The following is a 22,303-nucleotide window of genomic DNA, read 5'->3' on the forward strand; positions in this document are numbered from 1 at the left end:
TAATGAAAGCTTATGGACCATTTTCATATTAACTTTTCTATAATACAGACCCCTCAAATGTCACAAAATTTCCATACCACTAAGGCAAGCCAGGAAGAATAGTTCTCCATATTCTTTCCTGATTAGGAAGGCCAGATATCTTGATGTCTAGCACCCATTTTTATTGTTTTGACTGCCCAAGGGCTAGCATAAATAGTGCATCGTCATTACTACTGAAAACATCTAGAGGCCAGGCACGGTGGCTCATGCCTGTAATCCCAGCACTTTGGGAGGCTGAGATGGGTGGATCTCCTGAGGTCAGGAGTTCGAGACCAGCCTGGCCAACATGGTGAAACCCTGTCTCTACTAAAATACAAAAATTAGCCAGGAGTGGTGTTAGGTGCCTGTAATCCCAGCTACTCGAAGGCCTGAGGAAGGAGAATCACTTGAACCTGGATGTGGAGGTTGCAGTGAGCTGAGATAGTGCCATTGCACTTCAGCCTGGGTGACAAGAGCAAAACTCTGTCTCAAAGACAAACAAACAAACAAACAAACAAAAACATCTACAGTCAAACTCATATTCTTAGAATAGCCATTATAATCCTTTGAGAGTATCTGATTCAAACAAGTGATAAAGACCTTTAAAACGGAATTTCATGACTAAACTCTAACTGGATGACACATTAAAAGGTCTATAATTCCTTGAATGGTAAGTTTTGTCATGCTTGTTTTAAAACCACAGATTTATGGTCCTAACCATTGCTAGCCCTAAATCCTCAACTTGGCTTAGTTCTAGGCTTCTCGCTTTGTTTTCAAAACTTGAAGATTGCAATACATCCAGCTTCATATGCACTGGATTGCATACCTGTTTACAGATCTGGGAAAAGTCCTTTATAGAGGTAAGTCCCTTTGTTTCCCTGTAGTTCCATTGAATTCCACTCCTTCTCTCCCACCCTCTCTCCCTTAGATCTTCAATGTAGATGACAGGATTTTGACTCTTCTTGGTTTGGTCCTAAGAGAAGCTGCTGAATGAGAGAGAATGAAAATTTTCAATACATTCTTTTTTAGAATAAATTCTTTTGATACTTTTTTCATTGTGCAGGATTCAAAAGCATGCTATATAAACACAGAAGCAATGAAGAAAGAACTAGGAAGCAGGCTGCAAATATTCCAAGTAACTTTCTCCACTGGGATGTTAAACTAAGCATTTTATGAAACACAAAATAAACAAGAAAATGGACATGCTGGTGTACCAAGTAACAGAATAAATAAGGATATTTTATTAAATTAATGCAGGTACAAAAAGTGACAGTCAAATGCAGAATTAGATATTATCTCTGCCTATGCCATTTATGATGAAACATGAGACAAAAGGGATAAAGTGCCTTACAAATCCAACACCACAAGGAGGAGTTAGGAATAGACTGAGTAGACTATATGCCTTGCTCAGCCACAGTTCTTGCCTGTAATTCACACAAAGAACACTGTCACACAAATTACTGTACAAATGCACATGTACAAACAGATAACACAAGGAGCTCTGTTGGAGACGCTGTTTCTTCAACCTTGACAGGTGGCAAAGTAAAGGTATTCCTTGTCACTGACACCAGAATGTGGCCAAGAGGGAAAGGAAACTCTGGGATCTCTCAGGGCATCTGAATCTCAAAACCTCCAGGAAGCCTCTTAGGAGGCCTGTGTAGTGATGAAAGCTGGTGGCATTCAAGGGTTCAAGCACAACGAATGAGGCTTTTCTGGCACAGGGTAACTAGCAGTCAAGGTACACTACTGGAATTTCCAGAAAGAAAATGTGATTTTGCAAGTACAGCATCAAAGTGAAGTTTATACTTGACAGAAAGCAGAAAACAAAAGTTCCAGATGTGATTCTGTCATACAGAGTTAATAACAAGATTGCTTTTTAGGACTAGATTGACTCAGTGCACCCTGGAGAGCCCATGGGTCTCCTTTTGAGCAAACATAAACAAATCCAAACTCAGTCCTAGAGCAAATACTTAACAAATGCTGGTTGTCTAAATGTATATGTAGCACATATTTAACATGTACTAAATCATATGAAAGATTATGAAAAGCTATGGGAAAGATAACTTAGAAACAAAGAAGGCATGTGTCCTGACCCTTGGGAGCTTCAAATTCATTCCATGTGCTACATAAGAAACACTACAATAAATAAAAATAGCAAAGTGCACAGCAGACATATAATGTGTTACTATTTAGGGAAAAAAATTTAAAAATATATGCTTTTAACATACATTTCCAAATGTAGACTGTCTTTAGAAGAACATATGAATAAAAGGCAGTAGTAGTTGCTTCTGGAAAGGAAACTTGAATGGCTTGGAGGATGAAGTGGAGATTTTCAAACCATCTCCCATAGGATCTTTTGAATTTTGAATCATGGAAAGGTATGAATTTAAAATTTAATAGCATTTAAATAGAAAAGACAGAACTGTTAAACAATATCAGACACTATATAAACAAGCATTAGATTGTATGGCAAAGGCAAATCAGGGATAAATATAATGCTAGAAAAGGAATTCCAGTGTTATTTTTCAGGGTTATTTTAAGTACTGACCTCTCTTTGTAAACAAAAATTACTTTGATTATTAAGATGTTAAAGTACATTCAACTGTCCCAGACCACATTGGCCTATTTCCTCCTCTTGGCAACACTGCTTGGCTTTTCTCCTCACATCATCCTTATGCTCTGACACTGGACTAGATTGTAATAATATATTTTCTTATTAATCTCCTCATTATACTCCGAGCTCCTTGAGGACAGGTACTTTCTCTTGCTCACATCTGTAGATTCAATGCCTGGCACAGTGATTGATATTGCAAGGGCAGTTAATAAATGGGTTTTGAATAAATGAATTACTTAAAGTAAAATATAGCTGTAAATTGTATTATAAAAGGACAGTGGGTGGCAGTCTGAGGTCTGCTATTTACTGGTTTGGGCAAGTTACTTAATCTGTTTGCTTCCTCAGCTGTACAATGGGTAAAATAATAGTGGTTATCACAACAGAGTGGTTACAGTGATGAAAGGAAATTATGTGTGTACGGTATCACATAATTATAAAGCTGATATTTACATGGAATAGATACTGCACAGACACTTGAGGTCTGAGAATAAAATTAAGTCAATCAGAGTATTAATGGGTTAAATAAAGGTGACATCCTATACAAATCAATGGTTTGATCTTTATGCTTCCAATGTGTACTTGTAGTTGTAGAGGAGACCAAGCACCTTACAAATACTCCATGTTTTACTAGATGTGAGCAAGTCATTAAGCACCAAGTTTAGTTTGGCGACAAAATTGTAACATCTACTACAATATATCTTCAAAAGAAATCATTCACAACCACACTCCCATGACAAAAAGACCTCACAGACTCAAAATAAATAGGAAAATCTCATACATAAATACTGTTCCAACACTGGGACTCTCAGTCACGCAGAAAACAAATTGAGGCATTGAGTGGAGGCAAAGGGCACTTCTGCAGGAACTGACCCTCAAATTAGGGATTCTCAACCCGTTTTCCTAAGATGAGCAATGGATGATTTGCTTGGAGGCTCCTTGTTCAGAAGTATCCTTTCTCCCTGTCACATGCGCCGATGAGCCCCTCAGGCATTTGAAAGTATCAAGGTCTCCCTCCAGGCTCCCTGTTCAACTCCATTTTTCTTCATTCTCCTCCTCTGCTTTCGCCAGGTTCCATTTTCAGTGCTTGGGCCTTTTAAGTCCTATACTGCATGCGTCCCACGGGCCCATTCATTCCTCTGGTCGTGCTCAGCCCTGACAAACCCCCATACCACAGGCTGAGAATCCCTGCTTGAAGATCAGAAGTTCCAATGCTGGATTACGTCTCCTCCAATTGTGTATCTGGAGAGTGATAATAGTATATTAATTTCATGGGGAGTGGTCTGGGGAAAAAGTAACAAGAAATCTAATAAAAAACATAACATAGTTGCTGAGATGATAAATGATAAATTTGAAATGAGAGAAAGAAGCAGGTTATATTTGTACCCAATTATCCTTACATGATATCCTGAAAAACCCCTCAGTCCTGAGCAAATTGGGATGACTTTTCCCCCAGGATGACCCAAATAACATTTGCTACTTAGCTTTACAACACAGATGATGCTACGGGCCACAGAATGAAACTTGCCTGAGCTTGTCAAGTTAATTAGACTGCTTTAAACTTGGGCTCATTGTTAAGTTTGGTTTCTAACTACATTAAAAAAAATTAGAAACCTTAATATAACTTTCTTCTTAGTTCAATAAACTGGATGAGACTTTTCTGCCCTGCTTATAAATGTAAACATTTGTAGCAAAATGGATTGAAGCAGATGGGTTAAGAGTAAGGGTCTGTGGTTAGGCTAATGGCCCCCAAGCTTGATTTTTGTGATCAGTTGTGTATTCTTGGGCACTTTACATTATCTTCTTGACCCTCTGTTTTCTCTACTGTAAAATGAGGATAATTCTAGTATTTTTCTCTCTCTGTTTTTGGTAATGGCAAGGGGTGGGGGATTAAATGAGATACCGTGCATGGCGCAGTTAACATAGTATTACAATACTGACACAGAATATTTTAGAATCAATTAATTATCCATCCACCTAAGTCAACCTTGTCCCCTGCTGCAGGGAGCTGCTAGGGTGCAGGGCAACAGATTAGCAAAGAGAAGCTGACTCCTTCCCCTTCCCTGCTCCTCTCCTCTCTCCACAGAGCTGGTCCCTACTCTCTACTCGTGAGGGCCATCCCTAAACCTCCTGAGATGGTGGAGAAGTTCTTGTATTAGTTGTGAGGCAAAGGGGAACCAGCATTCTTTAAAAGGAGAGGAGATTATGACTAATGGATTTCTCTTTGTTATTGCTTTAGCTTTTTGTTTCCTTTGACTTCTACTTCCCAATTCCTTCTGATATTCTTACCACTTTGCTTCTTTGAGTTTGTAACTCGGATGCCACATTTTTTCATATCCATCATTCTCCCTTGAGAAAAAGAAATCATTTTTATTTCCATATAGCACAGCTCTACATCCCATACAGTGACCCAAGTTTAAATTTCAAGTTCTATGAAACATTTGTAATCCCTAGGAAGTCTGGTGGACATCCTTATTCCACAGTTCCCAACTTCTGAGGTTAATTAATTCAATAGGGTAAGGCACATGCTTTTGATCCCAGATTTTCTTGAGGACTATACACTTTTATTTTTCATCTTTTCCCAGAGATGAACCAAATTCTAAGGTATTTTAATATCTGTTGATTTCTATTCATTTCTACTGCCAACTAATCTCTTTTTCCAGAGAAATTTTCAAAATGCAAGCTGGCAACAATTATTTCTTTGTGCAAATCAACTGCATCTCAGGATCTTACTGTCATTGAAGCTTGATCCTTATATTCTGGCTATCTCAATCCTGTTAAGAACATAATTTTTGGTAACAGCTTATCTCTACTCTCTCAGTTAACACCACTTTCCCCCATGTAAGGGGTTGTGGGGAATTTTTCAATGACTATTGGAATTCCCTTCCATATTCTACTTCCCTATTTAACATCAGACAACTCTATATAATCACTGGATCTCTTGGTATACTTCTCTAAGTATTGGAGGAATTATTTACTCTGAATCATCATAAATGTGAGGAAATTATTTGAATATACTCATTTTCCTGGATTTTAATTGTTCCCACAGGTAAATGGAGAAATGAACACATGCAAATTATGTAACATCCTCTACCAATAATTTTACAAAATACTCTATGGTGAAAATACTACAGTTCTACAGAGGAACTATTTTTATTACTTAGAGTACCCAGAAACCAGCTGGGTGCAACTAATGCAAAACTAAAATGCAACTGAAAATGACAGGCATTTTAGCTCCTTCTTTACAGTAAGTCTGTGGTTATTTTCATGATAGAAAAAAACTGTATGACACTGCATCTTCTACCTCCATCCATACCCATTCTCCTGTCCCTCACCCCTTACACCTCATCTTCACCCAGTGATCCCATGCAGCTTCAATATAATTACTGTTGAACAGTGGAATGCCTTTGCACCACCCTGCATAGGTTAAGTCAGGTTTCCTTGCAGCCATGATCCAATTCTCACCCCCTCCTCATCCCCAGTGGAGACCACTGCAATTAAGGAAATACTACCTTTTCTTAAATAGAAGATGAATGTCAGTGCTACACCAAGGAGTAAAAAGATGGCTCCCAGAATTACCAAGTGAGTCCTTTCATTTGGAGGAAGTGCCAGCGGTAGTTCTGAAAAACAAAACAAAACAAAAACAAACTGACTAAAGATAAAATTTTGATGGGAAGGGATCATCAGGAGAATAGTCATCCTTGAAGTTTAGTTTAGCTTTAGGATAATTTTCTTAAATGCCAAAGTTTGAGTGGCTGGAATGGCGAGATACGTCTGTTAAAATGGGAACAGCATGGAGAAGTGTAAGAAGCCTAGACTTTGAAAAGGTGGCGCTGGGGTTAAATTCTGCTGCCCCTTAACCAGTTTTGAGGTCTTGGGCAAGATACTTAACCAGTGTACAAAATACAAATGCTAATACATTTCTTGTGAGGCTAATATTTTATAATGTGCTTAGCACAGTACCACATGGAGTGGCTACTCAGTATTAAATGGTGGCCTTGATTATTTCACTTCCTCTTATTTATTTATTTATTTATTTATTTATTTATTTATGTTTGAGGCAGAGTCTTTCTCTGTTGCGCAGGCTGGAGGGCAGTGGCACAATCTTGGCTCACTGCAACCTCCGCCTCCCAGGTTCAAGCAATTCTCGTGCCTCAGCTGGGTACTGCCTCCCGAGTAGCTGGGATTACGGGTGCACGCCACCACATCTGGCTAATTTTTGTATTTTTAGTAGAGGCAGAGATTCACCATGTTGGCCAGGCTGGTTACAAACTCCTGACCTCAAGTGATCTGCCCACTTTGGCCTCCCAAAGTGCTGAGATTATAGGCATGAGCCTCCACTCCTGGCCCCTCTTGCATTTTTTAATATAGAAGTTAGTAGCCTACAGTACATGGCAGAGATGGCCCACAGTAGAACATGGAAGACCAATCAGCACTGCTAAGGAGCTCCCACCTCCTCCTATCTGTCATCATGATTGGAGGCCAATGCTTGTTGTCTTATCTTTCTCTGCAGTTTGAACATCTCTGGACAACAAGTCATTAGTATCTCTTACTAGGCTCCTTGTCTGGGGTACCATACAGGAGGAAAAGGGGTCCCATGGCACACAGATGTTCAGAGATTGCTAATTCCCACCTCTCACCCTTAGTTAGCTTCTGCCTGGCTCAGCTCTCCACTGAGACCCATGATCCATCTTTAACTACCCAGGTGAAGCTTTAAAGACACAACAACAGCCAGCTTTTTCCATAACTTACAGTTTACAATGCCTGTTCGTATATGTTTTATTTCAGTTTCAGAACAACTTTATGAGTTAGGCATGCCAGTTATTTAAAAAAATCCCCAATTTACAGATGAGGAAACAGATTCAGCACAGTTATGTGAGTTACTATAGGCCACCCAACAAGTAAGTTGTCATAAAACAGCTTTTAAATGGCAGGAACCCACTAGTCTAGCTTTTACTGAAAGCCAGTTGAATACCTGAGGACTCATACCCAAGGATTATCTTTTCCTATTGATGGACTTTTCTGTCTAATTTTTCAGCTGTTTTTGCTGAAGTACATGGCATTTTCCTGTCAACATCTATTGGGGGTGGGGGAAGTGAGAAGCTCTTCTCAGAATATCTTTGTGTTTATATTAAATATCATGCTCACTCACCTCACTTTCTTTCACATTCTGAGCCTCCCATCAGACTGTGTCTCCCACCCTACCTACTTCTATAGAGTAGTGAGATAAAAAAAAAAATAGTTGAATTTGTGCAGGCAATGGTCTCAAATCATTTTCATACACTGTTGCTAATTTGACCCCCACAATAACCTTGCTCAGTAGGTTATAATCCTACAGAGAAAGTGAAGCACACAGAAGTCTAGCAATTTGCCCAGGGATACACAGCCTCATGTCCTGTGCACTAAACAGACTGCTAGCATTGAAATATTGTAGACTACCTTGTGAGAGGCACAGGGGAGAAAGGGTCCCTCCTGTTTGGCATAAGATAGAAAAATACGTTCCATTTATTTCCTGCCACAGAAACCCTGGAAAGAAGGAGGCGGCTCTGATGTGCCAGGATTTGGATTCCTGAAACATGGCCTGAATTGCGTATTCCTCTCAGGTATTCCCCCAGGTTTCCCACGTGGTATGAAAGCATTTCTCACATGGTATTGGATTGCCTGTTTTTTGTTTGTTCGTTTGTTTTTTATCTGTTTCCTGAAGAGTGTGAACGTGAGTCTTATTATTCTATGTGTATCAAATGAGTACTACAATGCATGGAACAAAAGGCATATTCAATAACTATCTGGTGAATGTTTATTAAGTAACAATATGATTTGGGTGAATGGAGGTGAGGAATTAGGATACATTTTGTAAATATAATGTTATTCATTAATTCATTTATTCAACAAACACTGAATGACTATGATAGGCAGACATCATGCTACGTGCTAGGGGACAGTGTTAGACATATTTTAATGAACACATTCAGAATATTACCTGGGATGACCAATTCAGCTGTATGGTTTTCCTCAGGATCTAATCTCCTAAAAATGCAGTAGAAAATCTCATTAGCTGTTGTGTTGATTCTCAGTGTGCTGGTCACATTGAAAAGCTTCTCCTCTCTCTTGGAATTGGTGGTGGTGGTCTTACCACTCAGGACTTGATGGTCACTGCTTGTCCAAATGACTTCGGCCTTGGGGTAGCCCTCAGCCTGACATGTTAGTTCATGTTCAGAGGTGACTGGGTCCACAACCAAAATTCTTTGGTTGATTTTGTTGTATGGAGCTAGGACATAAGCAAAAAGAAGTCAGGGCTTTTGCTGAGCACAGAACTAGATATATAGCTTGATGCTGTCTACATTAGAAAGAGTATCAATGCAGGCTGGTTCTCAGAGGGATATGCTTAATGTTCAGATGCCTCAGCAGTGGGGGACACCTGCTAGCTCTGCCTCAGTTCAGTTCAAAGTTGGGACAAGTTTGGGTTAATAGGAATGACTATCTTGCTATAAAAATCATGTTGGTACATTTATTGGGCTCAAACAAAATGTAAAGATTAATTTACACTAAAACCCCAGACTTCACCACTATGTAATATATCCGTGTGACAAAACTGCTCTTGTACCTCTTAAATTCCTATAAAAAAAAAATTTTTAAGAGAATTATCTTTAAACTAGCAGTCTTTCTATTCAAATATAAAATACCTCTCTCCATGTATTCAGGTTTTCATATGTTTCTCAGTAAAGTGCTATACTTTTTACATAGTGCCCCATTTCTTCTTAAATTTATTCTTGGATATTTTATTTTTGTTGTTATAAATCTGTCTTTATAAATATGAATCTCTCCAGCTGGTATGCTTTGTTTTCTTAGACTTTATTTAGTAAACAGAAAACCTGATCTTGATGTGTCATTCACTTTTCTGATTTGAAGTCAATGATCAGAAATCAGATATAAAAGTACATACTGTTTCATCTGTAAACAGTGATACATGTTCCTGGTGATACTTTTTAATGTTTAAATTTGTTCTTTATTTTAGAAGTTTTAAATTTACAAAAATAAAATTGCAAAGATAGTATAGAGTTACGTATACCCCTTACCCAGTTTCCTCTATTGTTAGTATCTTACTTTACCATGGTACAATGGTCATAACTAAGGATATTAGTACATTATTAATAACTAAACTGCATAATTTATTCCATTCCTCCAGTTTTTCCCTAATATCCTTTTTCTGTTCTGGGATCCTATCTAGGATACCACATTATGATACTTATATTTTAAGCTTTTAAATGCTGGCTATTTTAATAAATCACTTAAATAATTATGCTCAAGGAAGAAAGTTTGATTCAATTTTAGATCATTGGTTTGGGACCCTTTTAGGATTAAGATACCCAGTTTGCTGACAATTCTAGTAGATTGTTCAGTGCATCTATATAGCATAAGAGCTTTATTCATGTTTATCTATTACAAGTACATTAACATGTTCTTATTTTGTTGGTATAATCTTTTTTTTTACTCCTAATACTTACAGCGTAACCACTAATGATCTAGAGCCTTAACTCTCCATTTCTTTACCAAGGACAACAATAGATCTGTGATGTAATTTCTTCAGAGTTAACACAAAACAGCTAGGATCAAACAAAACTGAAATAAACAATGAGTGATGTTTTGATACTCCTACATCAATGAAACCACTACCAGTGGAAACACTGGAAATCAATGAAATTATGATTTCAAAACACAAAAATAATAGTTCTTATGAGTGGGTTGCTTTGGGGTAATTATGGATTTTCAGATTCTCTTATCTAATTTTGACTAAACTAACCATCTTACAAAATTAAATAACTAATTAAAAAGTTTTCCACAAAGAAACTGAGGATTGAAGATAATACTAATAATTCAAGCACAACCCAGAGGAAACAGCAGAAGTGACACTTCTTATTGGCCACTGTATGAGGTTGTAAACAATAAGTACTTACTTAGAACTCACAGTGTTATATAAAAAGACACAAACCTCAAGATTATTGACACCATCCACCTTTGTTAATGATAAATTTCACCCTAAGGTATATTATGCCTTGACATGTTAGCTAACAATAGTGAAGCATCACAATTAGTAAAAATTGAAAATATTGTTTATTAAATTTTTATTTCATCCTCTTAAAATGTCTGTTTTTGTACAAATGTCTATTAGGTTGAACCAGATGAAACCGGTAATATTCAACCTTTTTTGCTCTTCAAAAATGGCAATTTCTTACGGTACAACCTATATATTAATAGATAGTACATTTTTTACAATTACACACAAATGTGTGTGCATAGACACACAAGTGTAAAATGTTTTACAGATGAGGTGAGTAATCAAAATTTTTTGCAGACCCCTGGTTTACTAGATCTAGAACACTATACTAACGTTGAACAATCAAAATCAAGAAAAGGTCATGATAGTTTTGAAGCCAATATGTAACTTGATACATACACCAGAGGTACAAATACAGGCAATAAGTGGTTATTAAGGGCCCAGACTTCAGAGCCAATCTGCTTGGATTTAGAACTAGCTTTATCATTTACGAGGCTGGGTGAATTTGGGCAAATTACTTAATTTCTTTGGACCTCGGTTTCCTCATCCTTAAAATGGGAATAATACTTCTCATGAAATCAAATATTCCATCATTGAAAGACACACTCAGATTTCAGAGACAGTCAAGTGTGAAAAATACTCATCTTACATGATGAAACATCTACCCCACAGAGTCATTTCCAGGAGGAAATGAACTAATTTAGGCAGAATGTTCAGTACAGGACCTAACACACAGAATAAGCAAGTGCTAATTGTAGTAGTACTCGATAGTAGTAGTAGCAGAGCTGCTCCTCCTCCTCCTTTTACTACTGCTGCTTCAGTGTACCCTTTAGAAGGTGCTAACAGTTCCTGATGAACAGTTTCAGAAATAAATTTTCATATATCCAAGTCTGTTCATGTTTCCAAAATTTAGGCTAACCCTATTTGAGGAAATCATTTATTCATTGACTCAACAAATATTTTTTGTGTGCTTTTGTCATACTACCACTCTGCTGTATGTCAAGCCTTGGGGATATAACAATATTAAAAAACAGACCCAAATCTCTGTGCTTGTGGAGTTTATATTCTAGGAGGAGAGAGACAATAAACAAAATAGAAAAGTACGATATGATATGCTACACAATATACTAGATAGAGATAAATGCTACAGAGAACACTTAAACAGGGCTGGGAATTTTGGGGAAAGATGGGGTTGGTGGGGAATGACAGCAGTTGATGTGGTCCGTACGATCCAAATAGCTTTATTGGGATAACTATGCAACACTTTGATCTTTCAGCTGCCTCATCTCATTGAAGGTCCTGAAAGTCTGAATGAACATTTCGTTTTCCCTGCTATTAGGTTCAGTGATTAAAGAAAAACACTTTTAATTGAAAGTTAGAGGCCTGAGAGTATGGTATTTAAACTCACAAACATGAAAGGTGCAATAACACCCAAAGTGATCATAATTGAGTGAATCCAAAACTAAATTCTTTCAAATTTCAGTTTTGAAATGTTTCACCTTTAAAATCCCATGGTGAGTAAACTCCTGTGGCAAAGCTATGTTGCCACACATTTGCTGTGATGGGAAGTGAAGTTCAACAGCATTACTGTGAAATCATTTGCATATGGAGGTGACTGAGGAGTTCTACTTCCCTGAGTTGTAAAGCTCCTGCAAGCCAGCTACCTCATTTCCATTGGAGACACTGCCTCAGTGCAAGTGAAGCTTGGTGGTTGCCTTCCTTGTTCTAAGTGCAGAAGGTTCAGTCTTTTGGTATAGCTCAACTCAACCCCAAAACCACTGTCTGCAAATGACAAGACGGATTGGGACTAGGATGCAAATTAACCAATTTAAAATACAAAATGGAATTGTCAAACAAATCAAGTCCTCAAACCTGGTGGGTTATTTGCTTTGCTCCCTGAAGAACTCCCCCTTGGAAAAACCATCAGTGCCGGAAGATTTCCTATTGTGTTGATCCATGGCAAAGGAGACTGCAGATACACAAGGGACATTATGGAGCCCAGATGACCTGAATAAAACCCTTTGCTACTACGAGGACAGCTGTCCCTTCCCTATATACTCCCTACAGGCTGATGAGAGATCTTCTTTGGAAGCAGAAACTTATACTTTATGCGGCCTTCTTCCTGACTGCCAGGATTATACTCTTCTTTTCCATCCCAGATCTAGCAATGCTGTTGATGAGGCTAAGTCATGATGATTTCTTTAATATCTTGGAACACAGTAGATGCCTGATATTTGCTGATGGACTGGAGAAAAACTGAAAGTATAAACCACGACATCTCAAGAAATGCCGTGAATGGAGAAGCACATGGTAAAATATAATGAAAATTAAATCTACTTTACAAGTGATATCTTCTTGACAATAGTAGCATTATTTGAGCCAGAATCAGGGACCAGAAATACAACACAAAACTGATACATTTCTCTTAATCCCCACATGATTTTGTTTTTGAGCTTATAATTATCAGTGATCATTGACTAATCATTGATCAATGATCAGTGACAAGTGTAGACTTTTTCTACTTGTTTGTTAGCCCTCAGATTGATGGTAGTTAGTCCAGGAATGGAAATATCAAGGGGAGATGATTTAATTCTAGTCAAATATTAAAAGGTCATCATGGAAATGAAATAATTCCAAAACTACAACTAGAGGGGCAGATTTCAGCTTACTATTAGGTAGTAATTTCAACAGGATATGGAAGGGGAGTCCAAATGGTAGGGATGCCATTGTGGGATATGACAGGGACGCCACTGCAGGAAATATATGAACAGAAGATCCTCTGGGGGATTTTTGTTCTTTGTGGGAGTTTGGATTAGTTGCTCCTGCCTGGGATCATTTCAGCTCTCAATTCTATGAAACTCAACAATGAAAGCAGAGGTGTTTTCCTTTACTTAGCTAGTACCAACACAAAACTTCGAACTCAAGTGACCTGATGACATAACTGTGGGTCAATTCCCAGGAATTGACACTCCTAGTTCCTCTTCAATTCCCCAAGACAACATCAGTATAGATTTTCAAGATGAATATATGCCCAGTGAGTATAGTTTATACTGTACTGGAAGAATAAGTTCTTTTACACTTAATATGATTATTTTTTGTCTTCATAGGGAGACTTCAAGTCTTTTTTAATGTGAACCTTACAGTGGGGTTTGTTCTGAATATATTTATTAGCATTTAATATAGAGAGGCTCAAAAAAGGAAAACTGACAGACCTAATAAAATAAAAAAATAGTAGTTGAATAAAAAAGTTTTTGGAGGGACACACAAATGGTGGTTACTCTCTTGGAGTGTCTCTTGGTTATCTCATGGGAGATAGTGGTGAAGGGAGGAGGGACACTTTTGCAATTCATTTGATCTCTTCCACAGTATCTGAATTATTTGCAAGTATATGTATTACATTTATAATAAAAAAGTAAAGACTAGGAATTATTTTTGGAAAACTGTACATACTGTAGAACATGGCTCTGTGTTGTCTCTGGATTTCCAGTGACTATCATATAGGTGCTCAAGAAATGCTAATTGTAGACTTATGTGAATGAATTCATGAACTGAATGAATGACAGACTATGCTATTCTGTTTGAAAATAAGTATGGACTTACAAGAATGAAAAGTCTTCAACACTTAGAATATGTTTTCAATAAAGATCAGGCCTCTCATCTATAATAATTCTTACCATTGACTTTCACAGTAATCCGCTTGTAGTCGGCACCACCATAGCTGATCATGCAGCGGTAAACCCCTGCATCCTGCAATTTCACATCTGTGATCTGAAGTGCAGCATTTCCCTGGGAGAGCTGGTCCTTCAACAGCTGAGCCCTCTGTCTGTAGTTACTATGCTGAACCTTCAGGTCTTCCTCTCCATGCACAAATTGAATAATGTTCTTATCCTCCATTTCCCAATAGACAATTAGTGAAGCCAGGTCTAGTTGTTTTTCTACTGGGAATTTGCATTCAATTGTCATATTGCTGCCATACTCTACCACATATAGGTCCTTGGGAACCGTGACAGTAAATGCTAAAAAGAAAGAAGAACAACCTTCAGAAAAGGGAAAATTCCTCAAAACATTTATAAAGTTGGCACAGCATTTAAAAATCACTTTATCTGGTCAGTTATGTTATCATTGTATTTAAGAACTTGCTAAATACATATTTTATCCAATGGGCTTGAAATATGTTTTGGGACACTATATTTCATGCCGAGACATAGTGTCCCAATAACAGAATAATAAAAGTAGCTAAACAAGTTGCCCCCACAATTTATAAACATATATTACTGTAAAATATTATATGGAGATGGAGTACTTACAACCAGGAGACTTGGTTTCATGTAGACATCCCCAGAATGTCCTTTGACTGAACACCTATTTGCTTCCTACATAGAGGGAATGGTAGATTCTAACAGTCCTCTCTTTTTACTTCCCTAAACTTTTGATCAGTTTTCTGGCAAGAAGTACATTGGTATGGAGTTCAAGAAAGACCGCAGGGTGGTGCCAGTACTGTGTTACCCTGACATTTTCCATGTATCCTACAAGTCTTCCTTAGAGTATCCTCGTCAGGAAAGGCATGTCACAGAGCAACCAAGATTGAAAGATCGAAAGATCCTGGCCTTGTTGAAAACAAACAAATAAATATATACATACAGGCCATTTCCCCAGATATTTTCAGTAGTTAACCCTGGGAAATGGGTAATAGATTATTTTGTGTCTTTCAATTTGTCTATATTCTCTATATTTTTACACAATGACACAGGGAACTTTATCATTGTGTAAAGTAGAAGAAAGACTTTGTCATTGTGTAAAGTAGAAGAAAGAAGAGAGTATTCTCTCTATAAGAAAATTGCATGCATTTTAAATTATCATTTTAGTTTTAAACTCATGGTTAAAATATTTAAAATATAGAACCTAATGGAAGGATTTGGTGTCTTACCATGCAGCAAATGCCAGTAGATCGTGAATATAAAGACAGCAAATATCCTCATCTTTCTGGAATGCGCTAATTATGGAAAACACAAAAAGAAGACTGCTTTACTTAATAATTAAACACACAATATGACATTATGGGACTTGGTGGTTCTAATTGAAATAGTCTTCTAATAACCAGTCATGATTGACTTGTAATTGTGGAAACCCAACAGGGAATTGGAAGTTCAATACCTTCATTCCATTGCCCACAGCCACATAAACTTAAGTGAAAAAAGTTACTAAAAGATGAGAAGTTTCAAATTCATTATAGTTACAGGCCCGGAAAAAAATCTGCTCACTCAAAAGAAGCCAAGACGATAATATTTCACCAAATTCCTCTCAACTATTTCATGTTTTTTCTGCATTGTAACATACCTAGTAGAACCTGCCCTGTACAAAATTTCAAAGCAAGGAGAATCTGACTTTTACATTTCCAACCTGTCAATGCTTTTTCCCCCTATGGCTAAATACTTTCATCTTACCCTTTAGCTATTCAAGACTTCCACTTCACTATCTCAGCCATGCTAGTCCTCCTTCAGGTGCCATCCTTCAAAATCTCCTCTTCTGCCCCTCTCACTTATTCTAAATTATAAATCTATTCTCTCAATAAACAGATTATTCTACTAACAGTGGGGAGTGGGAAGGGGAGAAAGCTGGATTTGACTAATTCATACCAAGACCATGAATGACTCACAGTCACTCTTCCAGAGTATCTGCCTGGATTCTAGTCTTCATTTAGTCATCCTGCTTGAAATGTTACTAATTCTTTCATTTAGCAAAGACTGATTGAGCACCTCTTCTGTGCTAGGCACTATTTTAGGCATGGGGAATATGGAAGTCAGCATGAAAGAAAAGTCACTCTCCTTTTGTAGTTTATGTTGAAGTAGTGGAGTAAAAGATTTATACTCTATTTCAGCATTTATTAATGTTTTCTCTCTCTTCTGTTATACATATATTTACAAACTTTGATAAGAAAGAGGTAAGTTTTCCCTCTTAGTGCCTCTCCAATCTTTGTATACAGACATGAACTCACAAATGATCAACTAATCAATGCCACATACATATAAGACAGGAGATTAATGTTCCTAGTATATAAATAGCTCTTAATAATCAATAAGACAACTACACAAACTACACATAACCCATGAGGAAAATAAGTGAAAGGTCATAACGTATAGTTCAAAGAATAAGAAATACAGGTGACATGTAAACATAGGAAAGATGTTCAGTCTCACAATAAAAATTATAAGATATGAAATACCATTTTCACTTATTAGCTTGAACACAATTGTAAATATTTCTAATATTTAGTGTTTGTGAAGATATGAACAAATAGGCTTTCTCACCCACTAATGGGAGGAATTTTTTTTTTTTAGGGGGCACTTTGATACTTCCTATTACAATTGTAAATGTGGATGTCATATGACATTTCGCCCTCTCCTAGAAATCTATCCTACTAAAACAAACACACACACACACACACACACACACACACACACATATGTATATGTAAAGGAAGAGCATTGCTCATAACAGCAAACTGAGAATATCCTAGATTGTCTAAGTGGTTAAATAAATTTTGTTATATTCACAAAATATAATACCATTAAGGACTGAATTCAGCATATATAAATGTACTGATTTTGTAAACATGTAGGAAGTTGCAGAACACTACATGTAGCAGAAATCCACTTTTGCTAAAAAAAAGAAAAAGTGAGTATGTGTGTTTAGACACAGGAAATGTCCAAGATGTTAACAGTGATTATATTGCGGAATTAAATTGGAGGGAGAACAGGTAGGTTTTCACTCTTTATTGTTTTTAAAGGGAAAAAAGGAAGGAAAAGACAGAATAAGAGAGATGAGATTATGGATTTTTTTTTTTTTTGGTGTTCTGTGTCCAAATTTTCAAGTGAATGAATGTTTTACTTTTAGTATCAGGTAAAAAATGAAAACAAAATTTCATGAATCATTTCACCTTGCCAAACCATAGAATGTTTAGCAGACCAAGTGATATAATGGAAAGAACCCCAAAATGGAGTCCAAACATCCAAACTGAGGTAGAATAATAAATTCATTTATTTTTTATGTTTTTTCCTTATTATTAAAGTAATGTGACAAAATTACAGAAAATGAGAAAAGAAGGGGAAAATCACCTACTGTTTCATCACTCTCACCCAGGGACAATCTGGTGACGCCTGGAAACATTTTTGGTTGTCAAAATTGGGCTGGTTGAGGGAGGGTTGCTACTGCTATCTAGGGGTAGAAACCAAGAGTGTTGCCAAACATCCTGCAGTGCACAGGCCAGCCTCCCACAGCAAAGACATACAGCCTAAAATGTCAATAGTGCCAAGGCTGGGAAACCTTGTCACACTGTGAGCATTTCAGTATATATCTTTCAGTCTTTTCCCTTTAATCTTTTAAAAAGTAATTTATAACCTTACCATACCTTTAATACCCATTGGTTTCATTTAAGCTTATGATATGAATATTGCGCATCTTACTGCATGATATTTGTAAGCATCTTATTTAACAGTTCCATAATATTTAATTCCTCTATTGTTAGGTATCGGATTGTTGCCAATTTTTAAAATATCATAAGTATTTGTGTGTTCAGCAAATATTTGTTCAGTGCCTACTGTGTGCCAGGCCCCAGGCTAGGCCCTGAGGATAGATTTCCTCAAATAGTGTTGTTGATCAAAGAAAAAGAACATTTTTCTGGTTCTTGACACATGTTGATACTTGATACTGTTACATTGTATTTTCACCCAGAACTGGGTATTGTTTAAAAAATATTTTTTTTGCTAATGTGAAAGATCTGACCATTTTTTGGTCTTTTTATATCACTAGTTTCTTATTGACCTATATGAGTCCTTCATGTTAAAAGGTAAAAAGGGTAAGTGAAATAACATGAGTCATCATCCTCTTGCCAGGGTTAGATACAAAATGGGGCTGCAGCATCTATCGGACTATCTTTTCCTTGGGCCAGAGTTAACTGTACAGTTATAAAATATTAATGTGATATTTTATAATTATTGTATTATAAGCACAAATACACTTACTAGGCAGAAGAAAACTTAAAATACCCCTAATTCCAAGCAAAGCATTATAACCATATGTGAATAAAACAAAGGGACATTAAATCTAGTCATAGATTACAACTAATTTTGCCAATGTTTATGGCCTACTCTGGTGGAGTTCTTGTCCTTTAACAAATTTGGTTGAAATTTTTAGAAGTAATGGAGGTTTCCTGGAAGGTGATGGATTAGATCCAATATTTACCTACTTTCTCATCAAACCCTCTCCTCCACAGCTCCATTTCCTTGGGGTTCAGCTGTCATTAGTGAGGGACGAAAAGGCAGAATACAAAGATCATGTAAATACACACATGTTCTTTAACCTCTAAACCTCACATCAGGGCAGTTGGTCTAAGAGAAGAAGACTGACGTCTTCTTCAGGTAAGAATTATGACCATATGTGAATTCCCATATCCAAACGGAGACATTCAAAGAGCAATGAAATGTAAACTGGGGAAGAAGTGATGGCTCATTCAGGTTGGGGAAGTTGGTTTGTCCCTGGGGGAAGCCCAGTATAACACGATGGAACTGATACTACTTCTCTATCTTCCAAGGGTAGGATGGGTAGGAGGAAGAGATAGAGAAAAAGTCAAGTGGCCAGGTGCGGTGGCTCATGCCTGTAATCCCAGCACTTTGGGAGGCCGAGGCAGGTGGATCACCTGAGTCAGGAATTCGAGATCAGCCTGGCCAATATGGTGAAACCCCATCTCTACTAAAAATACAAAAATTAGCCGGGCGTGGTGGTGGGTGCCTGTAGTCCCAGCTACTCAGGAGGCTGAGGCAGGAGAATCACTTGAACCCAGGAGGCAGAGGTTGCCATGAGCTGAGATTGCACCACTGTACTCCAGCTTGGGCAACAAAGTGAGACTCGTCTCAAAAAAAACAAAAAAAAAAAAAACAAAAACAAACAAAAAAAGGTTAAGCTTCCTTTCTCAAAAGGAGGAGTAAGAGGCCTGCATGGTGGCTCTGGCCAGTAATCCCAGGACTTCTGGAGCCTGAGGCGGGAGGATCGCCTGAGGCTAGGAGTTCGAGACCAGCCTGGGTAACATAACAAAAGCCCTATCTCCATAAAAGAAAAAAAAAAAAAATTCTTAAGTTAAACCCCAAGCCCAACCTCCTTCTCAGTCACACTGAGACACTCTTGTGCATTTTCCATGTGGGGTTTCAATTCCCCACAGTATTTCTGTGACTTCCTTGAAGACCACACTCTAACTGCTGTCATGTGGCCTCTGCCTACCTGCTTCTACTGAGAAAGGCTAAGTTTTTCTTCAGAGTATCATAGTTCTCCTTAAATACTGTTGACGACCATCAGTGTCAACTGATACATCCTTTCTGGAAAGCATTTTCAGTTTTCTTCAAAAGGCCTTTAAAATATTCAGTCTCTTTGACTAAGTAGTTACACTTCTAAGTTTATTGACGGAAACAATCAGCAATATTCCAGAGATATATATGCAATGATGTTCAGTGAATGGCTAAGACAGAACCACTGTAAATATCCTTTATACCCAACAATGAGGAATTAATTTCATTTAGTTATCCAGCCTAATCGAATGCAGCGATAAAAACATTTTTTAGAAGGTTATTTAATTAACAGAAAAGCATCTACAGTAAATTTTTTTTCAAGTATTAAAAAAAGAGGTAGAACAATGGTACTTTTACTCCTTGTGTTATAAGACAAACCCAGACTGAACTTTGACATAGGCCAAGGTCAAGGTGTCTAAGAAATGTTTTATTATACTATTTTTATTCTTAGGCTCCTCCATTCCTCTTTTAGGACTCCTTTGGGTTCTCAGAACGGATAGAGCAAATAAATTCCGTTCATGGGTCCTGGACCTGCCTAGCGCAGGAAGAGACTTACTTATATGCTGCAGCTGGGATGACTTACACAAGTCATATTACTAGCAAGCAGCTGACGGTGGACTAGGACCCGTGTCCAGACCTCCAGCCTAGCATCAGAGCTATATTCTGAACACACAGTCGCATAAGAATGACTACCTATCCTATATTACCCACCTTATTTATTTTTAGAGGTATAAATTATTTTTAGAGCAAAACTGAATTGCGCCTGGAGGAAGGCCAGATGCATTGCCTGTTCTTATTAATCCCAACAGGTAATTGGCTCTACTGCCCCCTAGACCATCGCGTTCCCTTTCCCTCCTCCTCTCTCCATCCCAAAGAAAGGGTGTAGAGATCCTCCGTCCTAAAGTGCCCAGCGAGTTAGCCAGAGATGCTGGGCCGTGGGCACCTGCGGAGGAACAACGCTCCCTACCTGCAGGCAGAGAGAAGCGCGGCTGGTGCGGAGCCTCGGGAAGCAGCGCAGGACTGGGGCTTCAGGACTGGGGCTGTGCGAGGTGTGCCAGCTGCTCAACTTGGCGCCCGGCCCGGAGGCGGGGTCCCGCCCACCTCTGCGCAAGGCAGCAAATCCAGTTTGCCGGGCATTGGACTTTCCTGACCTTCGGCGGAATCGGGGAAGCTTTCAGTTTGGGTAGCTAGTGGCGGTGGTGTCCTAGGAATAAAGCTGTGTATAGAAATGAAACAGAAAGTGAAACCTGTTAGTCCAGTTTTCTTGTAAATGAGGTTTTCACCGGAAAGAGTTCCGAAGATTAAACCAAATCCACATTTGGTATGTTATTAATATAAACAGAAATTTACAACAAGCCAACATCTGAATGCACCTTGATTTTACCTTCAGAGGGGTAACAGCTTAAGGTTACCCCTTAACCTTTATCAGAAAGGTTTCCCCCTTTCTGATAAAAGCGTCTTCAAGGTGGCTGAACATCTTGACCTAACTTGATATAACTCTACAACATATAGAAAGTCAACAGCAGACCCATATGGCTTTGGTTTTTATTCTAGAAAGTAGGTGTATGTGTGTATGGGTGTATAATAGGAAATATATTTTTAAATCGTGGATTCTGTGACTTCCTCAAAGTTCCTCGACATAATGAAACTTCATTTGCTTTGTCATTAAAAGAACTTCCCATCCCGAGCTACATCTTTTAAGAATGCTCAGGGTCCCTGCTATTCTGCCACCCTAGGGATTCAGGCTGGGGAAGCCTATTCTAGGTGAGGGTTAAGAAAGCCCTTTTAAAAGTTTTGCGTTAGTGAATGGGCCCAAGATGACAGACAATGGTGTCATAATTTATTTAAGTATTATCCACTGCTGAACTTCGAGGTGCTCCCTTTTCTCGAACTCCTGACCTCAAGTGATCCACCAAAGTGCTGGTATTACAGGCTTGAGCCACCGTGCCTGTGTGCTCCCTTTTCTTTTCTTTTTTTTTTCTCTTTTTCTAAATTAAGAAATTGAACTCTTCATTGTTTGCCTTTCCTTCTTATTCATTTCAACTGCAGTTCAAAATACTGCATAATGAATGAATATTGAGATGGCCCTTGCACTGGTTATGACATTTGCTTTCCAAATAAGATTTTTCACATTCTGATCATATCACAGATTTTTATTTTTATCTTGGAAATTATTGAGGCTGACAGTGCCTTGATTTGGCAGGAGTGTGGAGTTCTCTTTGGCTTCAATAAAATTGCAATAGGGTTTGGACCCAGCTCAGATGTTCCTTCTTTCAAATC

The 22,303-nt window shown here is 37.9% G+C and overlaps 1 protein-coding gene across 1 annotated transcript; it reads right to left on the bottom strand.

Moving 5' to 3' along the window:
- Positions 1 to 1,174: 1,174 nt before the first annotated feature.
- On the bottom strand, positions 1,175 to 21,246 carry CD274 (CD274 molecule). Its single transcript, XM_023213172.1, has 7 exons — positions 20,991 to 21,246; positions 15,613 to 15,678; positions 14,360 to 14,701; positions 8,610 to 8,897; positions 6,142 to 6,249; positions 4,919 to 4,978; positions 1,175 to 3,871 (listed from the first exon to the last, which is right to left on the bottom strand). Exons 2-7 carry the CDS (start codon positions 15,662 to 15,664, stop codon positions 3,849 to 3,851), a joined length of 873 nt encoding a protein of 290 aa, XP_023068940.1. The 5' UTR covers positions 15,665 to 15,678; positions 20,991 to 21,246; the 3' UTR covers positions 1,175 to 3,848.
- Positions 21,247 to 22,303: the final 1,057 nt, after the last annotated feature.

The sequence above is a fragment of the Piliocolobus tephrosceles genome, chromosome 14 (assembly GCF_002776525.5).
Source record: "Piliocolobus tephrosceles isolate RC106 chromosome 14, ASM277652v3, whole genome shotgun sequence".
In the NCBI taxonomy this organism is placed as follows: Eukaryota; Metazoa; Chordata; class Mammalia; order Primates; family Cercopithecidae; genus Piliocolobus; species Piliocolobus tephrosceles.

What these genes read in the sequence shown, in the direction of transcription:
- CD274 (XM_023213172.1), bottom strand. Translation starts at nt 15,664, where the DNA reads ATGAGGATATTTGCTGTCTTTATATTCACGATCTACTGGCATTTGCTG. An exon ending in CTACTGGCATTTGCTGCATG is followed by an intron (nt 14,702 to 15,612) that starts GTAAGACACCAA and finishes CTTTCTTTTTAG; the next exon opens with CATTTACTGTCACGGTTCCC. An exon ending in CATCTTCTATTTAAGAAAAG is followed by an intron (nt 4,979 to 6,141) that starts GTAGTATTTCCT and finishes CTTTTTCTCAAG; the next exon opens with GGAGAATGATGGATATGAAA.